This window comes from Nyctibius grandis, chromosome Z (assembly GCF_013368605.1).
Source record: "Nyctibius grandis isolate bNycGra1 chromosome Z, bNycGra1.pri, whole genome shotgun sequence".
Lineage (NCBI taxonomy): Eukaryota > Metazoa > Chordata > Aves > Nyctibiiformes > Nyctibiidae > Nyctibius > Nyctibius grandis.
Window position 1 is genome coordinate 70,521,236 of NC_090695.1, and position 27,679 is coordinate 70,548,914.

At 40.1% G+C, this 27,679-nt stretch overlaps 1 protein-coding gene and 1 long non-coding RNA gene across 2 annotated transcripts; both read left to right on the forward strand.

Moving 5' to 3' along the window:
* The first annotated feature begins 5,025 nt into the window (after positions 1 to 5,025).
* On the forward strand, positions 5,026 to 16,762 carry GTF2H2 (general transcription factor IIH subunit 2). Its single transcript, XM_068422474.1, has 15 exons — positions 5,026 to 5,320; positions 5,409 to 5,486; positions 6,199 to 6,235; positions 6,847 to 6,933; positions 7,784 to 7,834; positions 8,289 to 8,343; positions 9,163 to 9,268; positions 10,300 to 10,390; positions 10,556 to 10,643; positions 11,189 to 11,296; positions 12,446 to 12,509; positions 13,382 to 13,485; positions 14,264 to 14,366; positions 14,667 to 14,706; positions 15,125 to 16,762. The coding sequence occupies exons 1-15, from the start codon at positions 5,265 to 5,267 to the stop codon at positions 15,242 to 15,244; spliced, it is 1,188 nt and encodes a 395-aa protein (XP_068278575.1). The 5' UTR covers positions 5,026 to 5,264; the 3' UTR covers positions 15,245 to 16,762.
* Positions 16,763 to 17,168: 406 nt separating this feature from the next.
* Positions 17,169 to 27,531, forward strand: LOC137676568 (uncharacterized). Its single transcript, XR_011050100.1, has 6 exons — positions 17,169 to 17,575; positions 18,967 to 19,537; positions 21,672 to 21,770; positions 21,854 to 21,960; positions 24,574 to 24,631; positions 26,419 to 27,531. It is a non-coding gene; the product is annotated as an uncharacterized lncRNA (long non-coding RNA).
* Positions 27,532 to 27,679: the final 148 nt, after the last annotated feature.

The window sequence follows — 27,679 nt, forward strand, 5'->3', positions numbered from 1 at the left end:
CATGTTGTGCAGACAGTGTCTGCTTCCAGGACTGATAACGCTCCAAGTTTGTAGTTATCACTGAGGCACCGGTAGGGATGTTGTGCAGAAAGGCTCTTGCTTATACTTATTCCTAGAGGAACCAGGGTCACTGCTAAATTCCTCACTGCTTACAAGTGAAGAGCTGTAGAAGAAGTCACACCTGCAGGGAGGAGCGGACAGGGCAGGTGACCCAAAATTGACCAGCGAAGGTCTTCCATCCCATACACGTCATTCTCAGTATAAAGGGGGGGATCATGAGGGTCTCGCCCCTTCTGCTACGGCCAGTGTCCGAAGAGGACTCTGTCTGTTTTCCTGCTGTCCCCGATCCCGATCCGTGCGTCCCTGAATCCAGTTCCCGTCTGTCACTGGGCCCAGCCTGGGCCTTCCCGGAGCCTGCCCTGCAGTGCTGGTGGGGACGTGACCGACATCAGGGGAGCTCGATCTTGGTTTTGTATGTATTTGTATATATTTACTTATTTCCATTATTATAATTATTATTAATTATATATATAAGTATTATTATAATACTCTTTTTCATTGTTCTTGTTTATTAAAACTGTTTTAACTTTCCAACCTGCAAGTCTCTCTCCCTCTTCTCTTTTCCATCCCCTTCTGGGGGCTGAAAGGGTTAACAGAGAGCATCTGCCATCGGTTTAATAGCCAGCCCAGCTTTAAACCATGACAGATATATTGGCACCCAGTGCAGGGCTCGAGACGGGCTCTGACAGGGTGCTCTGATAAGTTCAAATCCCGTCTCTGGCAGGAGGAGACCTGGAGAGCTTAGTCAAGAGAGTATCAGATTTCTTCTTTTGAGAGTCTCAAGGGGCTGGAAATCAAAACAGACAGATCACATCATGTCGTTTTTGAGCAAAGTGTTATGTCTCTATAGAGTTTTTTTCAGGGTTTAGTATTGTAATGCTGCCTTACCTGCTGTATGTGCTGTGTTACTGCTTTTTCCTTGTTAATGTTTATGTGGAGTTTATCAGTGGGCACTGGCCAAAATGCATTATTTTGCTATGGGGTTTGATACCGATCTATGCCATGATAAACTGGGCCGTTACTATTCCGACCTCTTATCTCTATGACACAATGATGGGCAGCTTTAACTGCAAATCTGTAGCAGCAACTTCATCTGCTTACCCTGGGTGCCCTTTAGCTAACTTTGTTAACAATTACACTTTCAATTTTACTTTGGGAAATTGTTGAGAGGGCACGGAGTAAATGCATGCAGACCAATATGATCGTTAAGCAGATCTCGTTTATTCGCATATCTGAGGGTACATTTATACTATTCTATTTTTGTACACACTCTGTGTACATGTCATTTCTATTATGATTGGTTAGTATGCTTTGTTCACACGCCTCTATATTAGTTCTGATTGGCTTATGCTAAAAAGTTATATCTTGCAGGTGCTGCATTCTTTCTTATTTTTCAGCTTCCCCATATCTTATTTTTCTCATAGCCAAGGTCCTCAACTTCCCCCATAGCTTGTTGGTCTCATAGCTAAGGCCCTTGTTCTGTATTATGATTGGCTAGTTCATCACCACCCCATTACCACCCCCTGGACATGCCTGGACATAGCTCGTTCAGTACCTCGTTCCCACCATTGTCCCGTGGGAACCCCACAGGAAATTGTACTTTTCCTTTTCTGCCAAGCTGATTCCGACAGATTTTGGGAATTTTGGATGTGGTTGGGACTATCTAAATGGCATGTTCCTATTATCAATTTTCCTGAATGTGTTTCAGGTATAAAATTAAATATCAGTGCAGGTGTAGGTGTTATGTAGCCATCTCATCTCCTACAATGTGTGCTGCCACGGCAACGTGCACCGCAGCTGCTGTAACTCCTCCGATGGCCACTGCATCTACTCAAACCCCGGCAACACACACTGCAGCCGCTACACCCCCCAAGACAACCACAGCATCCCCTCAAACCCTGGCAGCACGTACCACAGCCACTGCAGTCCTCACAACGGCCACTGGATCTATTCAAACCGCAGCAACATGCACCGCAGCTGCTGCAGCCCCCACAACGGCCACTGCATCAAACTCCAACAATGGGCACTGTGGCCACTCCAACAACGGGCACTGTAGCCATACCAACTCTGACAACAGATACTGCAGTCACTCCAACTCCAACAACGAGCACAACAGTTACTTTAACCTTGACAATGGGCACCACAGCTACATCAGCCCCTGTGTCTGACACAGTGATTCTACTCCCATCTGCCAGTGGTGCTCAGTGCAGATGCAGGTGCTCTATGGCTACTCCAACCCTGTTGGAAAGCATGGCAGATGGACCAGAGAACCAACCCATGCTGGTATCAGTCACCCCTGTGTGCAGGAAGAAATACCAAAAGAAATCAGTTTGTGTAGCGAAAGATGACAATGGAGATGAGGGTCCTTCTCAAGCACAGCCATCCCAGGGGGAAGAGTCAGAATCAGAGGTAACCATCCACTCCTTATCCCAGAAGGAGCTGCGAAATATAAGAAAAGATTTTAGCTGTCATGAAGGCGAGCCACAAACTACCTGTTTGCTCCGATGCTGGGCTAATGGGGCAGATGGCATGGACTTGGAGGGTAGAGAAGCCAGGCAGTTGGGATCCCCGACCAGACACGGGGGTATTGATAAGGTGCTTGGGAACAAGACAAACATTCTGAGCCTCTGGAGGCCACTTCTGTCAGCTGTAAAGAGCAGGTATCCCTTTAAGGACTATAGTCCGTGTCACCCAAACAAATGGACCACTATGGAAAAGGGTATTCAGCACCTGAGAGAATTAGCTGTGCTAGAGATGGTTTATAGTGACCCACAGACAATTGTAGATCCTCATGAAGTGCAATGCAACCAACCTATGTGGCAGAGCTTTGTGCAGAGTGCCCCATCAACATATGCCCACACATTGACAGTATTGATTTGGGGAGGAAATGAAGACACACACACGGTGGGTGAGGTGGCTAACAAAATGAGGCACTATGAAGACAGTCTTTCTTCCCCAGCGCAGGCCTGCGTCTTGGCTGTGGAAAAACTGACTGAGAAAAATGAGAGCATATTTGAAAAAATGTTGCCAGACACACTAGGACTTCAACATGAGCTGGAGTCAAAGGCAGCCAAGTGGTACGCCACCATAGGCATTGCTAATGTGTTTTTCTCAATTTCCTTGGAACCAAAGTGCAGGCCACGGTTTGCTTTTATCTGGAGAGGTATCCAGTACACTTGGAATCGACTGCCCCACGGGTGGAAGCACAGCCCTACTGGTCCCTATGGACCGATCCAGAGTGCACTGGAAAAGGGAGGAGCTCCAGAACATTTGCAGTACATTGATGGTGTCATTGTACAGGGTGACACAGCAGCAGAAGTTTTTGAGAAAAGGGAGACAATAATCCAAATTCTTCTGAAAGCTGTTTTTGTCATAAAAAGAGGTAAGGTCAAGGGACCTGCCCGGGAGATCCAGTTTTTAGGGATTAAATGGCAAGATGGGCATCGCCAGATCCCAACAGAGGTGATCTACTGCGTGTTAAAACTGTGACTGATTTTGTTCTTGATGCTTTCTTTTAGCGTCTAGTCAGTTTTGTCTGTGCAGACAAAATAGCCCGTTGCTCTATTTTGAAAAGCAATGAAAAGGAAAAACTGTAGCTTTAGGTAGTTTTCATCTCTAAGCAGTCCCTACATTTCAACATCTTCTAGTCTAGACTTGTGCTATTTTATAGGCCAAAACCAAACTTTTTCGAAGTTGCATTGGCATGTATGGTTAGAACTCATCCAGACCAGTATCTTGGCCAGGCGCTGCTCTACTACATTAATCAATATTTCAAAATCTCTCTGCTGTAATCAGTAATGACAAGAGCTGCTGGATATGAACTAGAGTCCTTCTAGTATCTTTCTGGCCACCTTTAAAAATCAATGGTATGCTTGCAAAGGAGGCAAACAGTAAATTTAAAGATATCTGAAAAATGGAATGTACACAACATTTAGTGAAAAACTACATTTCTTTGGTCAGAGCAATTAGCACACTCACTCAACGGAACACGAAGCATCCAGACCCGCTTTTCAAAAGCCATTGCCAGTTAAGTGTTCACAGCTTTGTAGTGATGGTTTATTAAAGGAAATCCTCAAAGAAAGCTATAGCAGAGAAACAAGAACCCAGCCTCAAAGGGGTGATTCTGAATACGGTGAGATTATTCTCTGTGTTTGCAAAAACTTGTAGTACTCCACTACTCAGTTTGCTCCTGTGAGCACATTAAAATCACAGAAAATATACCCTGAACTTTGCAGCAATGAATGAATTCCAAGTTCTGTGTTTTAGAACAGAGTTAAAGCGGTGCAAGGCGGTTATTTTCATGAAGTCACTGATGAGCATAATTATGCATTAAAATTCAATGCTACAGTATATGTAAATAATGGTCTTTTTCTAGGCTCCTGGATTCTTCTGTTAATTACTGAAAGTACTCCAGTTAATTACAGAAATACCGTGTAAACCCAGGGATTGCCTTTGTCTTGCTCAGCGGTCCCTGTGAGATGGGTGAGCGCTGGTTTGACCTGACAGAAACCCACCACGGGCTCCATGTGGAGCACATACTAGTGCTGTATCCACGACGCGTTCTAGCTACGTTACCATCCTTTTAATAATTTAATTGGAGTATTTTGATGTGTTGAAAAGTAACCTGTATTTAATTGCAGCAGCAGCAATACTCTCCTCGGTTTGCGAGGAGGAGCCGCTCTGAGGACAGCCTCGCTCCCGCCTCCCGCTAGGGTCCGTGTCCCGCCGGGCACGAGCGGCCCCGGAGCATTTTGAAGCTCAGGGCGAGTTAAACCCGGCATTACCGGTGACTGCCACCGGGCCTGGCCTCGGTCGCTCCTGCGAGGGGACGTCAGGCCCCGGGCTGCCGGCGAGTGCCGCCCCTCCTCCCCGGAACGATCGCTCCGCGGCGCGGGCGGCAGCTGGGAGGGGTTGGCGGCGCACCGTGGCGGGCGCTGGCGTTTCCGGGTCGGCGAGGTGGGGAGGCCGGGCCTGACGGCAGGCGCGGGCGGAGCGCGGGTCCGGTTCCTCTCATCCCTGCCGGTGGCCGGCGGCTCGCCTGGGGCCGGTCCCTTCTCACGGCCCCGTTCACCCGCCGTGCCGCACTGTAACGGGGCTTCCCGTCAGACGGGAGTTGCGCCTCGCCGGCCGGGGCCGACGTCTTTCGGTGCAGTCAGGAGCGCAGCCGCCGCTGCTCCTCGCAGCAGCAGAGCGAAGCCGCGGGGATGGATGAGGAACCCGAGCGGACCAAGCGCTGGGAAGGAGGCTACGAAAGAACGTGGTAGGCTTTCCTTTTCCCTCCTCACCTTCTTGTCGGTGAAAAACGAGAAAAATCTCCCTTCTGCTCAGTAGCAATCTGTTTTGCCTAGGGAAATTCTTAAAGAAGATGAGTCCGGATCCCTGAAAGCGACCATCGAGGACATTCTTTTCAAGGCGAAGAGAAAAAGGTACTATGTTTTGCCACAAGCCTGCTAACAGTACTGGTTTGGTCAGTTACAAGGACTGAATCATTCTGAAACTGGATCCTCTAGGTTGAGTAAGCATATCGGCATGCCTGCAATATATTTTTGTGTCCTTACACCTGCAGAGCTCCAGATGCATGCTTCTTGCCTGCCTTGTTAATTGTGCCAAAAAATAGTAAAATTTATTTTTGTCTTTAATCTTAAGACTGACTGTATACAAGCAAGATCCCTCAGACGTATGCCAGGTAAAGAGGTGGGGTCTTGATCTGGTGAAACATGGTGCGAAGCACTGCAATTGCCCTTTGCACTGCTTAGAGAAGATACTTCAAAACAGTTTTTAACATACAAATCATGCTTCAAGCTGGATTTTGGTATCATGACACCAGACCTGTGTTTCAAATTGTCAGAAAAATTGCTAGATAAAATCTAGATGTGTTTTATTTCAGATTATGTTAACATTCAAATTTGGATGAAATTTTAACGTTCCATTAAACCTGGTAGTAAGAAAGCTTTTGTTTTCTGAGAGGCATGAAATCTCTTTGTAATGGAATTGTCTTCTTTTCAGTCTAAATAAGTGTCTGTGGTTTGTTATTGCTTCATATTTGCCAGAAGTCTAGTATTGGATGTGTTCTGAACTTTTGTTTTAGGAACGATTCATTCGTTTGCGTCTTACTTAAATCCTTTTGTGTTTTATTAGACTCTATGAACACCATGGACAAGTTCGACTTGGAATGGTATGTTGATGTCTTCTGTCGTGAGTCCAAAACTACTTGAATAGAGGTGGTATGCCTGATCTGTAATACACTTTTGCTGACTTAACGTGCCTGAGACCAAAGCTTGCGTTTTCCACCAGAGTTTTTTTTTTTTTTAACATTCTTTGTATATTGGCAGTGCGGGATGTGAAGCATGAGTATTCAGAGGTGGAGGTTTGGCATGTTCGCTGTATCAGCGTATCTTCTGCAACAGCAGTCAGATCACACACACTTGCACTGTCGATTTTCTTCATGTGAAAAATTAGCATAATTTAAATGAGTGGTAAATAACAACATTGCTTTATACAACACAGCTCTTCTGAAGAAGGGGTGAAGGTGCAAACTGCATGTTTTGTAGCTTATGGTGAGAGGAAGAGAACAGTGCCTTTTTCAAGATAGTCCTTTTTTTTATTTTGAGGGAAAAGTGGAAAAAATGTATTACTTTTTCAGTTGCTGTTGATTGCATAGCTCAGTATACTGAATTTTTCCTGTTTGAGAGAGGGAGTAGTTGCTTTTTTAAGTAAATGAAATAATGAACAGTTAATTTAAATATCTGTTCTGTGAGTGATTATCACTTAATGATGAAAATGCAGATGCGTCACCTTTACGTGGTTGTTGATGGATCGAGAACGATGGAGGACCAAGATTTAAAACCCAACAGACTTACTTGCACGTTGAAGGTATTTCTCTACTCAAAAGTTTTCTCTTATTAATCCACTGTTTTTCTGTAAACCATTTCCATTTTGCATTTGAAAGAATGTCAGTCTCCTGTGACCAGATTACGTTCATAGCCTCATCTCTTCTCTCATCCCTACTTTTTTTCCCTTGTTTCTGTTGCTAGTCTGTAATTTTCCTGTTTTTTGAATAGTAGAATCTGTGTGACATTAGTTTGCCTTGCATGACTACTTCTGTACAGTAAAAACACTTTGTAACGACATATTATGGAAAGACACATTATGAAAAGTACGTGGAAATTAAGCTGAAGTGTTGCCTGTAATAAGGGATGAAAGAAGACAAACATGCTTTCATTACACAAGTAGAATTTTTTTTTTCTTATAGTTGTGGTTTGATGAATTCTGGTTTGAATGGATGCTAGACAGGAGTTAAATTGGATTGCTGCTTCAGACTGTGGAGGACTTGAACCATACATCTTGTCCTGTATGGTCTTCTTTAGCAATGCTAAGCATTGAAATCCTGGGTTTTGATGATTTTGTATGGATTAGTGATTTTGGTGTATCATAAACCTCCATTTGAACAAACAGTAATCTAGAACTTTAACATATGGAGTTAACAAAATGAGGGGTGGCTAGTTTCTGAAACTTACATTGCATTGGTAACATGGCAGTAAGGAGAAGGATGGAAGGGTGAGAGTGAAAGGAGAATGGAAAGGAAGGGCTCATTCCCTCTTTTCTTTTCCCCAACTTTTTTTTTTTTTTTTAGTGATACTGGATGTTTTGCAAATACCACCTGCTCGATGCATGTGGAATAAAACTGTATTTAGTTTTTAACAGTCTTAACTTTTCTTTGTAGCTATTGGAATATTTTGTTGAAGAGTATTTTGACCAGAATCCTATTAGTCAGGTACGTAAAACCATGCAAGTAACTGAAAACTATTTTTAAAGTTAGTTTTAACACTATCTAGTAAACTGTTTTCAGTTGACATTGTTCCTTCCCATCCTTTCCTCATCAGTCTGGGGAAATTCTTGTTCCTGCCTGACCTAATGAAAATAAGAATCCATCTGTTCTCTTTTTCCTAAACATAAATTTTAACACAGAAGACTTGATTATATTTTTTTTTCAGGCATTTAGAATTTTAGATTTATTTTTGTCCCTTGTGGCAAAAGCACAAGAGATACAGGAACATGTGTTAACTGATGCATAGTGTTGTCCTTCTGTTGTTACACTTACAAGAAAACTTGTATAGTCAAGTCTTTCTGATCCATAAAGAAGTATCAGGCAAAATATAGCAAAAATGTAAATCGACTTACTTATAAACTTGCTAAGAAAAGTTTTGCCTTTTTTTTCCCTGCTCCAGATTGGCTTAATTGTAACCAAGAGTAAAAGAGCTGAAAAAATGACAGAACTTTCAGGTAGGAAGGTAGTATTTTTTTTTTTTAATTGGACATGTTTTCATATCTTGTGCTGATGTTGTAAGTTCTACCTGGATGACAGTGCTTGAAGTGAAGTAGCATTAACATAACATTTTTTAATTTAAAAGAGACGTTATTGCAAGTTATCTGAAACCAGAGTCTTTATTTTGATGTGTTTTGATCTAGAATTGTCGCATGCCTGTTCATGATCAAGTCTTACACAGACTGCAACTAAAATGTTTTGTTTCCCCTGTACTTAATTTCTCTTCCTGTTTATTGATTTTGTATTTTATGACATCAGTGTGTTCTGTGAGATCTGATCAGGTGTCAAGAAGCAAGGTTTCTTTGGTTCCTGCCTTCTGTCAGTAGCAATCCATGTGGCTTCAGAGATGAAGTCTTAATTTATGCTCTTCATTCACCTGTAAAACTGGAGTGACTTTATCGAGGAATGTGGGGATCAATCAATCCTTGAACAGTACTTTGAGGATAACAGAGGAAACTAAACTCTGTTTCTGCTGCAACACTTTGTGAGACACTTCACGCTCATGTTAAGCACTTAATGATACGCAACAGTGATTTTATTCTTTTTGACATCTTAAGGTTTCTAACAGTTGAGTGCCTGTAGAGTAAATGTCTTTCTGTTAATATATCATTTTATTGTTTTCTACATTCTGATCAAGAGGTCGATTTCTAAGGAGAAACATAGAGCTACAAGTCACAGTTTGAAAATGGTTGTTGTACAAGTACACTTCATGAAATATGTAGTTTATTTCAATTCTTTTACCTTATTTCAGGCGACTTGTTTTTTTTCACTTACAGGAAACTCAAAAAAGCACATAACTGCTCTGAAGAAAGCAGTGGATATGAACTGCAGTGGAGAGCCATCTCTATATAATTCCCTAAATTTGGCCATGCAAACTTTGAAGTTAGTACATACATGAAGTTTTTTTTTTTTCTTTGTTTTCCATAATTGGTATAATGCTGATTGTGAGTTTTTGGAGGGGCAGAGACAGTATTTTGTACAAGTAGCGTCTTGCATTGTGCTGACCCGAGTCTTTAAAAGGCAGCTTTATGTCCTCTTACAATACAAACTGTCAAGGATTTAAGTACGCTAGTAGTGCAGAAGTTAATTTTCTAACAAAAGATGCTTCTACTTAGAGGTGTGCTGCTTATAAAAAGCAACGATATTTTAAAAAGAATTAGGTGATTTTATGTTGTGTATGAATATGATGATGAAAGACCCTGCAGTTTATTTTTTTACTGGAGGGCTAAGGTATGAGGGAGGGCAGAGTTAGGGGTTAGTGATAAGAGAACAAGAAAAGAAACAGCACTGAATCACAATAATCTGGTGGGAGTTTTGGTGTCCTTTACAAAGGTAAATTTATGGGTAGGATAGATTTAAAAAACTTTTTTGCTATGTGAGGTATTGAGATGGGATAAACATTTGTGGAAGACTATTTTAACAAACAGTTATAGCTGGAAGCACTCAGAGAACAAAACTAGTAGTCAATGTCGTAAAAAATTATTTTAATAACTACTTGGAAGAGAGTTTTCCGTCAAGGACTAAAAGACAGTAGTTAAAAGTAATGGATTTATACCTATAAACTGATAAGAGATTTTTATTTGAAGAAGTCGGGAAGACTTACTGCAATATTGCTAATTTGAAGGTGAATTTTAACTATGAGATTACAGTTAAGGTACAGGGTTAACCTGAGCATTAGAGCCAACAATCAGATAACAGCTACACAATCAAATACTGTATTTTAGATACTGGAAAGGTCTGGCTTTTGTAAGGTGAAATTCTGGTGCTCAGAGAAGGATCTTACCACAGTCTTTTATAATTTGTAGGGGACTTCATATCATGTCATCTTCTGACTTCAGTACGTTGAAGTCCTTGGAAACTAGCATACAAGCAGTTTAGTGTACAGAAGTAAATTAACTATATACTTTCTTTAGGCACATGCCAGGACATACAAGCAGAGAGGTTTTGGTAGTCTTCAGCAGTCTGACAACATGTGATCCAGCCAACATCTATGATCTAATTAAGGTACAGAAGTGAAGTTTGACTACTACATTGAACATCCAAGCTATTAGACTAAACCCAGACAGTTGCAGTGTCATCGCCAATTATTTTTCATTTAAAACTTTGAACCTTTTTACTGTTTTCTGTTCTGCGTATGAATTTGAGTGTGCTTTCTTTTTCCATTTGAAGTGTTTAAAAGCAGTTAAGATCAGAGTATCTGTCATCGGCCTAAGTGCTGAAGTTCGAGTTTGTACAGTACTTGCCCGAGAAACCGGTGGTATGTATCTGAAGTTCAGTAGTTATACTACTAATACAAATTTAAAATCGAAATTAAGTAATTTGTCATATAGTCATTAACACATTTTGATATTTAAGGATGAATATTCTGTTACGCTGGCAGAAAATTTAAGGGTTACCTAGATGTACAAACTGTACCCTATTTATTGAAATTATTATCACCTCGTAGCTGCATCTCTAGAGAGAAAAGATACATAGTTTTTAAAACCTAATGTTCCACATATAAAGCTGTGTGATGTGGAACTTAAGTAATGTAACATGTTGATATGAATTACTGCAGTGGTAACACAATATCATTACTACAGTGTAATGTTGGAGAAAAAGCTATGGGCCTTCGTATCTAATTAAACATTCTGGTGTTATTAATTTTAAAACCTGTCATTTTCAGTAGCATTAACAGGACTTTTTGAGGAACAGGTGGATAAATTATTTTTTTACTTAAGTTGTTTTCTGTCATTTGGAGAATATGTTTGTATTCTTATGTGCTCGTAATCTGAGAGTACGGCATTTCTTTCTTCATGACAGGAACATACCATGTTATTTTAGATGAAAGTCATTATAAGGAACTGCTGATGCATCATGTTAGTCCTCCACCTGCCAGTTCAAGTTCTGAGTGCTCCCTTATTCGAATGGGTAGGATATAGTTTTTCATCTTCTGTGTTAAAGCCATATAAATAAAAGCATAATAAAGACATTGCACAATTTTTTTTTTTATTTTAACTTTTATTTTGCTGAATAGATATCAGTTTCCTTGATGTTGTTCCTGCAAAGCAGTCAGCTTTAAAATAAAGTTAAGAATTAAATAAGTCTAATTACTCAACTGCAGTTGGAAACAATAAAGTGGAATGATATTGCTTGTACAGTAATTGGTATAAATGTAATACTTAGAAATTAAGGATGAAAAACTATTTTGTTTCTCCCTCTGATTTTTTCCCTGCAGAAGGCAACTACTACAAGCTTAATTGACTGTAAAAGCCATCTATTTGGCCATGTCATACGTGTTTGTTAGGAACACTGTTGTGGTGGTCTTTCAACAAACAGATTGGGTACCTTTTCTTCTCCTGATGTATTTGTCAATAAATTTAAGCCTGGAGTTAAACCAGAACAGGAACTCTAATGCCACGAATTAGAGTATTGATTTCTCACTTTCATGCACCCATTTTCACAGATAAGAATGTATGTATTTTTATGTGTAGATTTAAATACTGAAGAGATTTACTTGTTACAGGTAAAGCCTGAGCAGCAGTCAGAAAAATTAACTTCCCACTTGACATGAGCTGTAAAAAATAAATGGTAGAAAGAATGGTTTCTGTTAGAGCCTCCGTAAAGTGCTATAGTCTTATCTGTCATATACTGTACTTGGAAGGTGAATATACGCTTGGTGTCTGCATATAAAAATATTTTCCCCTTAATTAGAAACCATTGTTCAAGTGAACATTCATGTAGTGCTTTATCTGCTTTCCTACCAGTGCACATCATTTTCTTTTTAGCTGTTCATCAAAAATGGGCTTCTAGTGAGCTTCAGTTAATATGAAGGCTATGAAAAGATTTTTTTCAGTTGGGGGAAGTACAGTGAGGGATTTGTTGGTGGAAGTAGGTAGAGACCTCAGGAAGAATTTAATACCTAGTAAGAGTGTATTACTTCTCCTGTAATAACAAACAAACAAAAATAGAGATGGGCCTTAATGTTTAGAATAATCTTTGAACTTCTCAGTTGAAGTAAGAAACTGAAAGATTACTTGCATGTTTAAAATTGGTAATATGGGATGTTTTTCTCTTCAGGTTTTCCTCAGCATACTATTGCTTCTCTATCTGATCAAGACGCAAAGCCATCCTTTAGCATGGCGTAAGTAGAGTTGATTAGAATTCAACGAGCTGATTAGTATTCAATAATAATTAGTCATATTTAGAAGATCTGCTTGTTAGTGAAAATATTGCAAAATAACATTAAAAAAAGTAACTAATGTCTTGTGACTTCTCAGTAGAAATTTTATTTCCATTTGCACATCCAGTATGTAGCCATAGTTACCTCTGTTAAGTATGCTTTTTAAAATTTACATTTAACATCTTTTGAAGGTAGTAAATGGCTTTTAGTTGTGTTGTGCAGTGATTAGAACACAAGGGTGCTACAAGGTATTAAAGTAATTACTGCCAATTTTACTTGCATTTCTTGATTCAGGTATTTTTATCACTATAAAGATGAGGATGAAGGGTATTATCTGGAATAAATTATTTTGTATCTATTTATTAATGTGACTTTAAAGGGAAGTTTAAAATAGAGATCTCACTTGATTAGTGTACCAGTGCTCTTCTCAATGGAAGGAGTCATAGTTTTCAGGGTTGATAGGGGAGTCTGAATTTTCAAAAGGAAACAGTGTCTGCTGTTTGAAGGAGTAAGTACTAATGTGCATCTTAAAATCAATACAGAATATTGAATAGTAGAAATACTAATGCTGTTATCTTTTATAACATTATTTTTTAAAGATATATTGGCTCCTTTATGTGGGAAAATTTGGTCTTTTTTCTATTTCTGTGGGAAGATGTGGTTACTGATATGTTACCTATCAATTGCGTTCTGACACTGATACACGTGGAACTGTTGCATGGAAGCTACTGAAACTTTTTAAACTATTTGTTGTGAGAACTATGTAGTATTTGTAGTTGATGTAGTATTATGGTGTTCTCTCTTCTGTATTAAAGTGTCTCTCTCTGCTGTAGGCAATTGGAAAACAACAGTGAGCCTGGTCTTACACTGGGTGGATATTTCTGTCCCCAGTGCAGAGCCAAATACTGTGAACTTCCTGTGGAATGCAAAATCTGTGGTGAGTAGCAAGAAAAGGTAAGCAGATGAATTATGAGTTAGTGGTAAGAGAAAAATTCAACTATACTTAGGAATTAAAAGCCAGCTCTGCTTTAAGAAGCCTGTATTCCTGTGTCCTGGGATGTCAGTTGTGTACAAGGGACTTTCAGGACTACATCTGTGACAGAAAAGCTGTATCATATTCCCTAGTATAATATCATAAACTAAAAGCTGTACAGCTGAGGTGGGAAGAAGGGCAATTCACAAATGAATGGTAATGATTTCCTCAAGAATCCTGATTTAACAGACACACCAGTGTTTCAGACTCCTCAGTACAAGGCCATGAAGATAAAGAGTGCTTTGGAGTAACCAGACAGAAGTACCCCCTCACTTCCAGGCGTATGCGGGTGAAAGGTTTCAAAGTTGAACCCAAGGTCAGGCTGCACAGTGACACATGAAAGGCTGTGCAGTTGTAAATGGAAGCCCTTGGGTCTTGCAAATGTTAATGGACTGTGCAACCAATGGCGCCTACCCGCCCCCACTTTAATGAGGGCAGGAGGGAGGATCAGCATTTTTTACAGTATTAATATTGTGTCCTCCTGTTAGTTTCTACAGGCATATGACTAAAACGTGATAGGTATTATAAAGATGTGTGCGTTTGACAGGAGGATTAAATAATTCTAGTTTCGGATCACCTTGTCCTAGTTTCACGTCAAGGTTTTCATATCAGCGTGAGTTTCATTTCAGCAAGGTAAAGTAAGTCCTCTCTTTTAATAATGTGGCTGTCTCTCTATTTGCAGGTCTTACATTAGTGTCTGCACCTCACCTGGCTCGGTCTTACCATCACTTGTTTCCTTTGGATGCCTTTCAGGAAGTTCCCCTGGAAGAATATCAGGGTGAACGGTATGCAAACCATATTTGTGATGATGAGTGTACTTGTGGACCCTGTATTTTTTTTGTCACGGAAGTAAGAATAGCTGGCAGCAGCTTCTTTGCTGCTGGAGACACTTGAATGTTTGGGCAATTTTGGGCACCTCTGGCAGTAAGAAATATTTGTAGTTCCCATTAACAGTTATCCTGTGTGTTCAGTTGAATAGCTGAAAAAATTGCCATGAATTGTTACTATGTATGAGATGTTTGTTAAACATTGTTTTATGCAGTCTTGGCTTTTTTTTCAGTTAAAATGCACAATTTTGCTTTCAGGTGTTGTCAAGGCTGCCAGGGAGAAATGAAAGATCAAAATGTAAGTATGTCAGACTTAATTGGAATTTGCATTGGGGGGTGTCAGAAGTAGAGATGATCCTTTAGTATAGCCTTCTAAAGACCAGAAAAATATTTGTGGAAGTTTATTTCATGGTTAACTAGAGTTCTCTGTTACACTGTCATGCCTTTTAGACTGCAAAGTCTGCAAAACTGTGGAAAGGGATTTCCTATAGATCTGTATAAATAAGCTTCCACTCTTAGCCATTTGGTAGCATCTACAGTGACTTGAGCTCAGCCCTTTGGACATACTTGCTCTTAGAAACTTCTAATTCCATTTGGTTTCTCTGATGTATAGTCTATTTACGCTGTTTTGATGACACAAGTGTTGCCCTACTGTAGTGCTATGATGGTGACAATTTTTTTCTAATTTGACTTGTTTTTCTGTCTTTTCCACACAGGTTTACATATGTAAAGTGTGTCAGAATGCATTTTGTGTGGAATGCGATTTGTTTGTTCACGATTCTCTGCACTGCTGTCCTGGCTGTATTCATGAGCACCCTGCTCCTGTATCTGTATGACATCATGTATTTTTAGAAATTGTCATATCTGTCATTCTTGCATAAATCTGTTTTGTTTATTCAGCCATAGCTTTCACTGAGGCACCTCAAAAGAAGAGGGACCTAGGTGATTACAGAAGGATGAACACTGGCTTGGGAGCAAACTGTTAATTTTTACCTAATGTGTTAATGATTTTGTTACACATAATTTAATGATATATTAACAGTATCTGATTTATTTTCTTTGTTCTTGTCTGAAAAGCTCTGGCTTTATCTGAATGTTATTGTGGGTAACATGTATATCTGTAAATGTGAAAGTGATAAAATTGTTTTGTATGATAATGTGGTGATTCACCTTTGTTTCATTATTTGTTCAAAAAAGAAGCCCTGAAAATATTTTTATATATCGATTGTTATAAGCTCTTGTTTGTAGTGGATGATGGAGTTCTATAGATCAAAATATTTTTTGGTAAGAATTTAACAAAGATGTTTTTGAGCGGTTAGTTGGGGGACATTCAAATGTTGATCTCAAGTATTGTGGCTATTCACCTTGGCCTTCAGTAAGGCAACTCAAATACGGCTGTTCTAAATGTGCTGAAAACACGTTTTAGCTTTTAATGGCGCAGCTCAAAACTACTGAATTCTATTACTGCAATGTCTGTGGCTGTGTGGTTTAAGTTTCACTTTCTTGTAGGTGTGTAAGGTTACTGAAAGGCAATGAATTTGCAAAGGTGTAAGACCTGACTTCATATGAACTATTGTTTGATGGTCAAAGTATTGAAGACAGTGATGCTATTCTGATTCTGAGGCTAGAATGAATTGCCAGAACTGCAAGTCATCTTCTTTCCTTGGCTAAACCACCAGAGCAAAAGACTGTAAGGTGGGAGAGAAGGAAGCAGCATGTCTCCTTATCTGAACATTGAAGAATGGCAATGGAGGAAAATGCAAGACACTCTTTGCCATTTTACAGTGTCTGTTCAAAGTATGATTGCAATTTGAACTTGTGAGAGTAACATGCTACACCTCAGTAAGAGGAGGTTGTGATGGTGCAGTGTCTAAAGCAGTGTGTCACAACTGGTTTTCTGAAGCCATCTTTTGACATTTGTAATACATCCAGAGTAACTCAGTTGCTGATGTATCTGACTTAGCTTTTAAAATTGTGAGCTGTGTTGTCAGATTAGGAACAGCAATAATCTAACCTAACCACTGAATCTTAGAAGTGCAAACAAAGAAAGCAAACCCCTATCTTAAGTTAGTTCCCTGTTTTTCATGCTCACCACATAGAAATAATACATGCTACTTTTCAGTTTTCACAGGCAGTTTTCATTTCGAGTCCTTTAAATATGCAAATTCTCAACTGTTAACATAGCTCCTTTTGTGCTTTTTCTACTATTTATGCCTGCAGGCTGGCTAGAGTGCAGTAATTCTGCGGGGTTGGCAGAAAAATGGCTGTTTCAGCATCTGTGTTTCATTTTGTGCCGAGTCAAACAATCCCCACAAACTCTTTGTGCTATCAGGTGATTGCAGTGCCTGTTACTGTAAGGGTGTCTTAAAAACTAGCAGAAAAAGGACATATTCATGGGTTTTGCTGTGATCTAGGAGGCCATTCCAAGCCAAAGGAATGCTCTAAGCATCTGGCTCTTAGATATTCTGATAATGGTGACAGCGTCTTGATACGATGTTTTCTGATAATATTTTCATCTTCACAGTCAGCATTTCCTAATGGAAAAAGAAGGTTTTGTCAAAACACTTTAAATCTGTTCTAGCTTTTTGTCATGCTAGATACCAAAATAACATACTTGGAAGTTGCAGCTGTATAGAAGTTGTGGCCATGTACTCCATTATGTGCTTGTGGTCTGAGTAATAATTTGGCTGGTTCTTTTCCGTCCTTCTCATCAGATAGGAAGAGCAGTTCAAACTAGGTCCTGAAAAATCGCTATCGGGGCAACATTTTTCTATTGTGTAAAGAATTTCAGCTGTAGCTTTTTATTTAAAGCAGCATGGAGGAAATGCTTCCTTCATCTGTACACTTTCACTGGGATTCACTGGATCTCGAGTTTCCTTTGCTTGTGGGAAGCTACCACCTGCTTAATTCTTGTTCTTCTATTTTCTTATTTACTGGATCTGCTACAAGATTAGTCAATCAGGTTATTAGCAGGCCTGTGAGAAATTCTTGTATTTCCTGAAGATGTTGCATAATACAGTTTGGACATAAGAGTTGAGGGAAGAGAAAAGGACGAAAACATCCTGTGCTGGGGTTGAGGATGGAACTGTGGCAAGAAGTTTGAGGCTGAAAGGCGCCGTGAGACTAGAGAGCACACTGCTGTGTGGAGTGAACGGGATTTCGGAAAGGTGAGTGCCCTTGCTTTCCTTCCACTTTATACTTTCCTTGCAGGAATAAAATTTACCATCTGTATTAACAATCGTAACTAATTTCCAAGACTGGATGTGCTGAAAATATATTAATTAAAATATGAGTAAAAGAAATGTCTGCTTTTAGTTTTGCATAACAGCCACAACTCCTGAAGAACTTAAATGGCATCTGGTCTGTCTCACGCAATATGAGGAATAGGTTTAATTCTAGATTGTGATGTAGCTTATGGATGAGAAAATGCCATGAAGTACTAACTCTGAAGCATTACTGGATTGTGCAGACTCCCAGCTGAAGGAATGAGAGTAGATGAATTTTATTTTGAAAGTCATCAAATTGAATGAGAATCATGTTTTCATATTTAGGAAAAATAAATGTGGTGCCCATCATGCAATTCATGAAAGTAATTTTTCAAAATATAATTGCACTTGTAGACTTTTACAACTTTTATAGCACTTTTTTTGCCTTGGGGTTTGGAAGCACTTAAATTGTTTAGCACACATTTTCCTGTGAGAGGGGAATGTGATTTTTTTGTAACCAAAGAAAATGAGTGAAAAAAACAGGTTGGAGATTCTGGATTTAGAATCACTTTATTAAGGATGAACTTGTTCGGTAAATATTGTCAATCTCTTAAGATCCCTTGATTATTTGAGAAAACAAAGCAAAGCTCTTTGGAGGTGGGGGGAGCAGAATTTGACTGCTGGACTGTAGACATGTTTGCTGCATTCTGAACTGTCACATAGCAAAATATTTCCTACGGTTGTCTTACCACAGTACTAATAACAAAAAGTTACTACTTCTACAAGATAGGCTATAATTGAGATGACTAGTGTAAATACTAAACATATAATAAAGCCACTTTATTGGAGAGAAGTATTGACAGTAAGAGTTTAGCAATAAATTTCATTGCCAGATTAATTTCATTTTGTCGTTATGAAATCCCAGTTCCTTTTCGTGAAGGATTATGCAATTCCTGTTAGTCACTGCTTACATTGAAAACAGTTGAAGTTTAAAAATACTGCAATAAAACAATTGCTTGCTTTGTTTTTTTTTTCTCTTTCTCACTTCTACTTCCTGTCTTCCAATTGGCATTGTATGTTTTGCCACCTGTTTTTTTCCTAACTTCAGGAGAAATTCAAAATGTGCTTGCAACAGTCATGGCTTTGAGGTGGAAGAATTGAGATGATAAGAGGCATGTTGGTTTGCTGAGGCCATTCTAGGTTTTTAAGCTAAGGGGTGAAGCTCTTTGGATCTGCCACTTGCATGTGTCATCTTGCTCAAATCTCACCTGTTTATGTCTCTTCTTTCCCTCCATTTTGGTTGTAAAGGCTTCAGGATATAATTTAGTAATCTTCCTTGTCTTTTCCAAAAGTGTCTGCCAAAGAGGACCCTACAGTGGAGATGAATGATGATGAAATACATGAGCTGAATCCTTCTGCATTGCAAGCTTATTTCCTGCATGCAACCTTTGGTTTTCACAAGTTTGCCAAAGACACGGAGGCAGAATTCCGAGAAGTCCATGAACAGCTGCAGAAGAGTTATAATCCTACCATGAGAAATGAACACAATGGGTTGAAGTCCTTCTTGTCCTATACATCTCATTCATCACGGTCTTTGACAGAAATGGCAGCTGCTGAATTTTATCACACACTTCCAGTGTACAGTGTTTTTTGCTGTGGATTAGTTTTATTTACCATGAAGGTTAGATGTACCCTGTACAAATAGCGCAAGAAATTTTGTCCCACTTGAATTAGTCCTGGGCAAAGAGGTGGGTAATATTTCAAAGTACGACATATGTGTTCAGAAGTTGGAGAAGAACCCAGCAGAGCATGCCTACAGGTACAGCATGAAGAACGCGAGACTGCAGTCCTTTGACAAGTGGCCGTTCTACGCCAGAGGAACAAATCCTGATTTGCTTGCCAGAGCTGGGTTTTTCTTTACAGGTAATTGGAAGCAATGCTTGGAGGGATTTCTGGTTTGATTTATAAAATGGTGCAAGTCTACTTACTATACTTGAATGGGTATAACTTTTTTTTTTCATGCTGCTAATCATTTTGCGATGTATTGTATCCCCCAAAAATGCTTTATTTTCAAGGCTGAAGAACATAGGCAACTCAACCGTTCCTCAAGTGGAGGGAGTTCCGTATTTTTGATCATCCTTGCTGCCATTCCCTGCACCTTTTCCTGTTCTAATACAGCATTTTTTCAGTTGAGGGGACCTCAATCACATGCACTATTTAAGATGTGGATTAATCATGGGTTTGTACAGTGGCATAATTATACTTTTTTCTGCTTATTTGTCTATAACAGATGCCAGACTTACAGATCTGATGTCTCTTCCCCAAAGGTGCAGACTGCTTTTTAAAGATCGGCATTATATTTTCCCCACTCAGCCATAACCTATTGCATAACTGCTTTGATTTTGGATCCACCTTCTGCTGTATGACCCCCCCCTGGTTTAGACAACAGGAATCTCCCTATATTCTTCTGCAGTGAACATTAATGCAAATATTGCAGACAATGTCACTTCAAGTCCTCTGCAATTGCATTGTCCCCTTTGAATGGTTCTTTTACAGCTGGGTTAGCAGTTGGCTCTACCAGCTCTCTTCACTGGCTTTTTGTTCCTGCTATCTGGAAGAAGGTTTAGATTCCTTTAGCTTGTTACTCTTGTACCTTTTTTTTTTCAGCCTGCCTGATTTAATTTTCACACTTCATCTGCCAGAGCTTTTGAGCCTTCTGTTTTCTTTGATCAAAAGTTTCAGCTATTTGAATGATACCTTCTTAATTCTTGTAATCTGTTTTATTTTCCTATCAGGCATACTCCTTTTCTGTAACTTCTCATAAGTCTTTTCTAATAAATAGCACATGGTGGTGGTGTACCTCCAGTAAAACATCTTTCAGGAAACTCTCAAATGCCTGTAAGAGAGTTGTTGGGGGTTTTTAGTTTGTTTTTTTTTTTTTTTTGTTGGTTCGTTGGTTTTGTTTAGTGAGCCATTTCAGCATCCTTACCTTTACCTAGTTCCTGTTTTTGAAGTTTAGCGCAGCTTTAGTAGGTTCCCTGTTTCTGTGGGGGTTGTGGCATCTAAGTAAATTACAATCATGGTTACACAGTGACACTTACACTTTGAGACTTCGAGCTCTTCCCAGTGCATTTCTCGATACCAAGTCACATCACCTTGTAGACTTGCTAACCACCTGCCCCATGAGATTATGCCTGATAGCCTCTTAAAAAAAAAGTCATCTCTACTTTGCATGTGAACGTGCTATCTGTGCAGTCCCCTTGGGGGGGTAACTGCAGTCACTGGGTGCAATCATATTCCTTGCCCACAGCGCCTCTCTCGTTTCTTTGAGCATTATGTATTCAGTTTTGTCATTCTGGTTGGTTGGCTGATAACACGGACCAAGAACTGTATTATTCCAATAGAGGCCTGAAATTACAGTCTGCAGAAAATCTTTGCTCTTTGTTGGTTAGTTTGATTTTGTTCTAAGATGTCATGAAGATCTGATACTGCTTTTCCTTCTAGCACAGTTTACTCAATTTTCCCTGAATATTTTATATACTGGCATTACAGCATTTGACTGACTTTTGCTTCTTCCATCATGTTTATGCTGATGATAAATATGTTAACTTAGGGACAGAAATTCTAGTTTTCCCATCTTATTCCATTGGTTTCTAGAATTATGCATTTATTTAGCTTTTACAAATAAACTTACTTGCTAGAATGCAAAATTTTAAAAATAGCCAACAAAAAGGACAAGTTTATTCTATCAAGCCTGTACAATTTTTCAGATATTTCTGAAGTGTTGTTTTGATGGAAAGATCTACCTTGTATTTTCACTTTTGGATCTGCACCAAGTTTAGACCCAGACTGACCCAACTGAAATTAAATGGAAATCTAAGCAGTTTTGTAAACCTTTTTAGTTTCAGTTGCTATCATCTAAGAAAAAGGCTTCCTTTGGCTACAAATTTTAGACCAACGATATGCACTGGTATACTCGTGGTTACAGGGCTACAGTGTGAGCAAGTAAAACACACAAATGTGTGATTATCTCAGACCTGTAACTCTCTGCATACAGGCAAGAAAGGTACAGTGCCATGTTTCGCTTGTGGTGGTGTCTGGGAAATTGGGAAGATGGTGATGAACCTTGGAGAGAACATGCTAAATGGTTTCCTGAGTAAGTTGACTGACTGTCCTAGAAATATTTCTTTATGTAAAAAAGGGTTGATTTGTTTCAATACCTCTTTTTTTTTTCCTCAGCAACGACACTGGAAAGCAAACAAACCTCCCCCCAGATTTTTGTCTTCAAGGTTGTTATATTCAGACAATTGATTTCAGCAGATCTTTATTTCTGAGAACTGAACAGTGTAAGTCTGCTACCCCGAACCTTATAATTATTCTATATATACTGTTCTACATACTATCTAGAGATCTCCCATGGCCTTTTCATTGAGCAAAAGCCAGCTGATTATTATCTCAGATAGTCACTATGTTGCATGAACAATGCTGATGGCACGAAAAAGTTTACCTTTGTTTCATTGTCTTTCTTTTGTGAAAAATCCTGAGTATGCACCTCTTAATAACTGAAACACTGCTTCCAGAATTTTAACTTGAGTAAATTCTTAGGAATAATGTTTTGGGGGTTTTTATAGGTCTGAATTCCTTCAAAGGAAGAACTGAAGTGAGGAAATTAAAAAGTACATTGAAACCTACAGTGGATTTGTTGGAGTGGTGGTAATCTTATAATCTATTTTAATCTTCCTTTGTCGTGGAATACACCCCAAGGAGGTGGTTTCTGGGACTTCAAGATAGGCAAGTTAGGCCTTCATCCTGATTTCCACCCTCTTTCTCCTAAAAAAAATCCCAACAACGCAAAAGCTGTATATAATTGCATATGTAATTAACCCTGTGCACTCTAGGTGGAATTTGTTTCGTGTAAGTTTATTTTGATGTGTGCATCCAAGCTGCTTGCCTAGGCAGTACCTAGGTAATCCGTTGATGAAAAGCGACATACCTCTAATTGGCATTTATCCTACTCGAAGGCAGAAGGATGAATTAACTCCTTGTGGCAGCTATACGTATTTATTCATTATTAGGAAGATTGTAGGTGAGTACACTAAACTAAGCACTTCTGCATGGCTCAAGTCAGGTTAGGTGAACCCTACCCTGCCAGCTCTTCTTGTATGGCTTCATCTTTTTGGGGGGGACTTAACTTTCAGCAGAAAAAATATAATATATGTAAGATCTTTCATAAGAAACCCCTATGCCTCAAACATCTCAAGTCCTTTTAAAACTTGGCCAGCAGAAGCCCATGTGGAAGCCATTGCTGTTGCTAAAGCCAGGTTTTTCTATGCAGGTTTGAACCAAGATTGTTAGCTGTGTAAACACAGGATTAAGTAAAAGATCCACTTACCAGTGCAGGTGGGATAGAGGTTCAAAATAGTCCTGATACCTAGGTGATACTGCTTTAAATGTACATAAATAACTATATGTTTCTTGAGTGTATAGGATGTTACGCCTCTGAGAAAACCCGTTTTAAAATTAATGTTTAAATGTAGAAATACAGCAAGCATTTCCAAACAAAAGGAATGTCTGTGAAATAGTTCCATCTTTCTGCCAAATGTAAGCAATTGAAGCAATGCATTGTGCTAACTGCTGTATGTTTTGAAAACACCATTCTAGTTCCAACTGCTCGGAAGTACTTGGAAAGTCACTGGAAGAGCAACCAGAGAGCCCATCAACATTACAGTCTGCACACGTTTGCGCTTGTCTGCAGTATTTGCTGTTAGTGAGGCAGGTTTTGTGCTTTGCAATTTTAAATGGTAGTTCCAGTTACAAGGAGCCTCTGCATGTGTGGATGCTGAAGGAGCAGCAAAGGCAGCTTATTGCAGTTCTTCATCCCGAACAACCTTTTGAATGCATCACATTTCAGAGGTTGCTGAACGGGTAGGAGGTATGTGACCTGCATCGGCGTGGTGCAGGCAGCAGCAGCTTCCCTCTGCCTCTGCAAAGGTGCTTCTGAGCCATGTGGCTCAGGTACCTGCGGCGTTCAAACACGTACCCCCAAAGAGTGGCTGGCTGCCTGCAGGCGTCAACCCAAGCTGTGGAGAAAGCATCTCTGCAGGGCAGCTATGGACAATCATCTTTTCAGTAATTAACAGCAATCATCCTTTGCTGGCAAACTGTAACGTGTGCAACGGCTCCTGGGCTGCTCTTTCACTAGCAACATACCCCAGCCAGGGGCGCCAGGCATGGCCACGGGAACCGCAGGGCTGTCACGGAGGGAGGGAGAAAGCTGAGTCCCAATTTGTGGGACTGCAGGAAGCTAGCAGAGAGGTTTTGTGCAGGACGTGTTACTGTGGGAGATATCACAGCTCCTCTCTTGGGTCGGTTTGTTCATGCCTTGAGGATATACACAACTGAGAAGTACAAAGCGATTATTTATTTGCTAACTTGTGCAAAAGACAGATGGGATGTTACGAGCTCTGAGGCTGAGCGTTGGTGTGCTTGCCACCCGGCTCAGGCAAAGGAAGGGTCTCTGCTAGGCAGGCACGTGGCAGAGTCCTGCGGCCATCAGCTGCCCAGTCTCACCCTGCACCCTCTGCCTGTAGTGGGACCTTCCCTCCATCTCTGCAGACTGTCTCACGGCTTTCTCTCGGCAGCCTGTGTGAAGGTTATGCATCAGTGTCATATCAGAGCTGGGCCTCGTATCCTGGGTAGGGGGGCAGCAAAACCCTGGGATGGAAGAACCTTCCAGGGGAGGGAGAGAGAGAGAGGTAAAGATAGAGGGGCATTATGGCTGAGGTCCTGCTTCTGGGAGGGGTAAAAGAATTTTGCTAGTGTTGAAAAATATGGAGCTAGTACTGCATCTGTTGTAAACTGCCCTTGTAGCTGCTGGTGCTTGCTGGTACCTAAGGAACTCAGTTTGAACTAACTAATAAATATTTAAGGGAGTATAACTGGATTTATTTTTCTCCTAGCAAACTCCCTGTAAAGCAAATCCTGAAGAGAAAGCAACCCTACACTCTGTAGGAGCTGGTAAGTAAGTACCGTGTAGCCTCACTTGAAAGGATGGTGGTGTTGAATTTACATTTTAATTTGAGAAGATTGTTAATGGTTTTCTGGATTTGGCACTTAGACAAAATTTTCATAGAAGAAAGGACTGAGTTAGGATTTATGGGTTGTCCATATACAGGGACAACAAAGAGAATCTGTCAGCTACCGCTTGCTTTTGTAATCTGTGAATATAAACCAGTCCCTTTAGCAGGCGAAAGTCGCTTCTGTGCAGATGAGGCATATAAGAAAACTAAATTATTTTGTGACAGTATGGTATGATTTTTTTTATTCATGTTTTGGAAAATTGCAAACGTGTATCAGCTGCGTAGTACATTTTATATGTACATGCTTTTAGATACAAAAGAAACTAAATTGGGATAACCTTCCACTATCTTTTGCTTCTGATGCTTCCTATTTCCAAATACTATGGCCATTTGAAGGGAGTGGTTTTGTTGATACGTGTGTGGATTTCTGGAGGAAGGGTTCATAGACAATGAGTTTGCACTGAGTTGCTGCAGAACAGTACTGATCTGCAAGCACAGAGTTGATAACTCAAAAGTAAATTTGCTATAGTGGTACTGCCCAGACACTTACTTTAGCAGCCTTCTGTTAATCTGAAAATGGCTATTACTGCCACCCAGAAATGCCCCAATTATTTGGGATATATGTATCAGATCGAGGAGTTTTGTAATTTTTGAAGGCCCTAGAAGCACATTTTAGAGCTCTGAAAGCATAATTATAGTTTTAAAACTCATGGTACTGAAACGGTGGAGGCAACAACAAAAGTCATAGTTGCCAGTTTATTAATGAAGATGTTTCTTCATTCTTTGTATTCACCAACATGTATATCCCCATTTTACTGAAAGTGACTGGGGCTGCTTCTGGCAGGAAGTCCTAGTTCCCCAGGCTATGGCATAAGTATACCCTGTCTTGCCTGAAATTCTTTGGAAAAGGAGCTCTCCGGTGTCATCTCTTACTGAAGTGCAGGAAGAGCCAGTGAGCATTTCTGGGGTCCATTGTACTTCTGTTGAATATGCAAAGCATAAAATGGTACTGCTTCATTTGAGGTAACCGATTACTGTGGGGTTTTTTTGGCAATAAATATGCTGCATATCTGTATAATTGCTCTGCAAGAGTGGTATTCAAACACTCATAACCACACTGGTATCTTATTCTACTAGGCATTAATGTGCCTGTGTCATGGTTTAAAGCTGGGACGGCTCTTAAACCTGTGGCAGACACTATCTGTTAACCCTATCCCACCCGAAGGGAAAGGGAAAAGGGAGAGAGACTTCCAGGTTGGAAAGTTAAAACAGTTTTAATAAACTATAATAATGAAAAGGGTATAATAATAATATTGGAATAATCAAATATATACAAATCTATACAAAACCAAGATCGAGCTCCCCCGATGTCGGTCACGTCCCCACCGGCACTGCAGGGCAGGCTCCGGGAAGGCCCAGACTGGGCCCAGCGGCGGACGGGAACTGGATTCAGGGATGCACGGATCGGGATCGGGGGCAGCAGGAAAACGGACAGAGTCCTCCTTGGGCACTGGCCAATGGCTCAAGCCGCAGAAGCAGCCCGAAGCAGCAGAAGCAGCCCAAGCAGGCAGAAGCACACAAAAACAGCAGGCAGAAGGAAGAAGGGGAAGGGGAAGGTCCGAGACCCTCGTCATCCCCGCCTTTATACTGAGAATGACGTGTATGGGATGGAAGACCTTCGCTGGTCAATTTTGGGTCACCTGCCCTGTCCGCTTCTCCCTGCAGGTGCGACCCCCCCTGTGGCTCTTCATTCGTAAGCAGTGAGGAATTCAGCAGTGACCTTGGTTCCTCTAGGAATAAGTACAGCAAGAGCCTTTCTGCATAACATCCCTACTGGCACCTCAACGATAACTACAAACTTGGAGCGTTATCAGTCCTGGAAGCAGACACTGTCTGCACAACATGCAGTGAGTTTCAGAAAGTGCAGTTACTTAGAAGAGACTTAGCTGAAAGGAAAAATCACTGAAAGGAAAATTGGCCTGGTTTAGGCCAAACCAGGAGAGCCTGCTAAAATGTCCTCTATTTTATCAGTCTCCTCAGTCCAAGGTATTAAAATGCTTAAATGAGTTCATAGTTCTACTATTTTCAATCTAATAGCAACAACTTTGTTTTATTTTAAATGTACAATACCTCAGCTTCACTGTATTTTCATTCATGTTTCATAGGGGTTTTGAGCATCTTTAAATCCTTACTGATGTCTCTTTATTTTTGCAGCAAAGGTTGCAAACTGTGGAGGTTTCCAGAAGCTTGAAAAGCTCTCACTGTTAGTAAATCACAAAGTTACAGAAACTGGAGAAGCTTTAGGATGCTTAATAACATGCCTGCTTTAAAAGAGCTGGACCTTAGCTGTATGTTCACACATCAGATCAAAGCCAGTGCATCAACAGTGCCAGCTTTTGTCCACTGTGCTACTCACTTGCCTTGGCTGGTGACAATAGTAATGGTAGGTTGGCCCCTTGACGCAAAGGACCTCAAAGAGTTTCATATGAAGGAGCAGCACCTCCAGTCTAGGAGTTTAAAATTACTTTAGTAATGGGTCTTGCCACTTTCACCAATTTTTCAAGACTAGAAAAGTTTGAAAGTGTTAGGGTTTGTTTTTTTTCCCTCTTCCTTCTTGTATTATGAATTATATGCCTGCATTACAAATAAGCATATATTGCAAAATTTTTACCAGGATGAAACATGCCAGTCCCTTCTACAGCAGCATTAGGTTAATGTAACAGAATCAAGGAATAGAAGACAGGATTAATGTAACTCTAAAAACCTGACTTGCTTTGCAAATATGGTTATAGATTGTACCTAACTGGTATCTTCCAAAGAAAAATGTAAAATTTTGCTTAAAGCCTATTTAAAATAAATTATTTTTATTCAGTTGTTTTGCCTGCAATGAAATCAATTACATGAATCACTCATGAAGTAAAAATCATAAAACCATTTATGGTCAGGACTGCACTAAAAATAATATTGGATGCTAGATTTTACTAGT

Excerpts from the sequence above, each read along its gene's own strand:
- GTF2H2 (XM_068422474.1), top strand. The coding sequence starts at position 5,265 with ATGGATGAGGAACCCGAGCGGACCAAGCGCTGGGAAGGAGGCTACGAA. Across the intron at positions 8,344-9,162 it reads AAAAATGACAGAACTTTCAG|GAAACTCAAAAAAGCACATA; the intron begins GTAGGAAGGTAG and ends TTTCACTTACAG. Across the intron at positions 14,367-14,666 it reads GAAGAATATCAGGGTGAACG|GTGTTGTCAAGGCTGCCAGG; the intron begins GTATGCAAACCA and ends TTTTGCTTTCAG.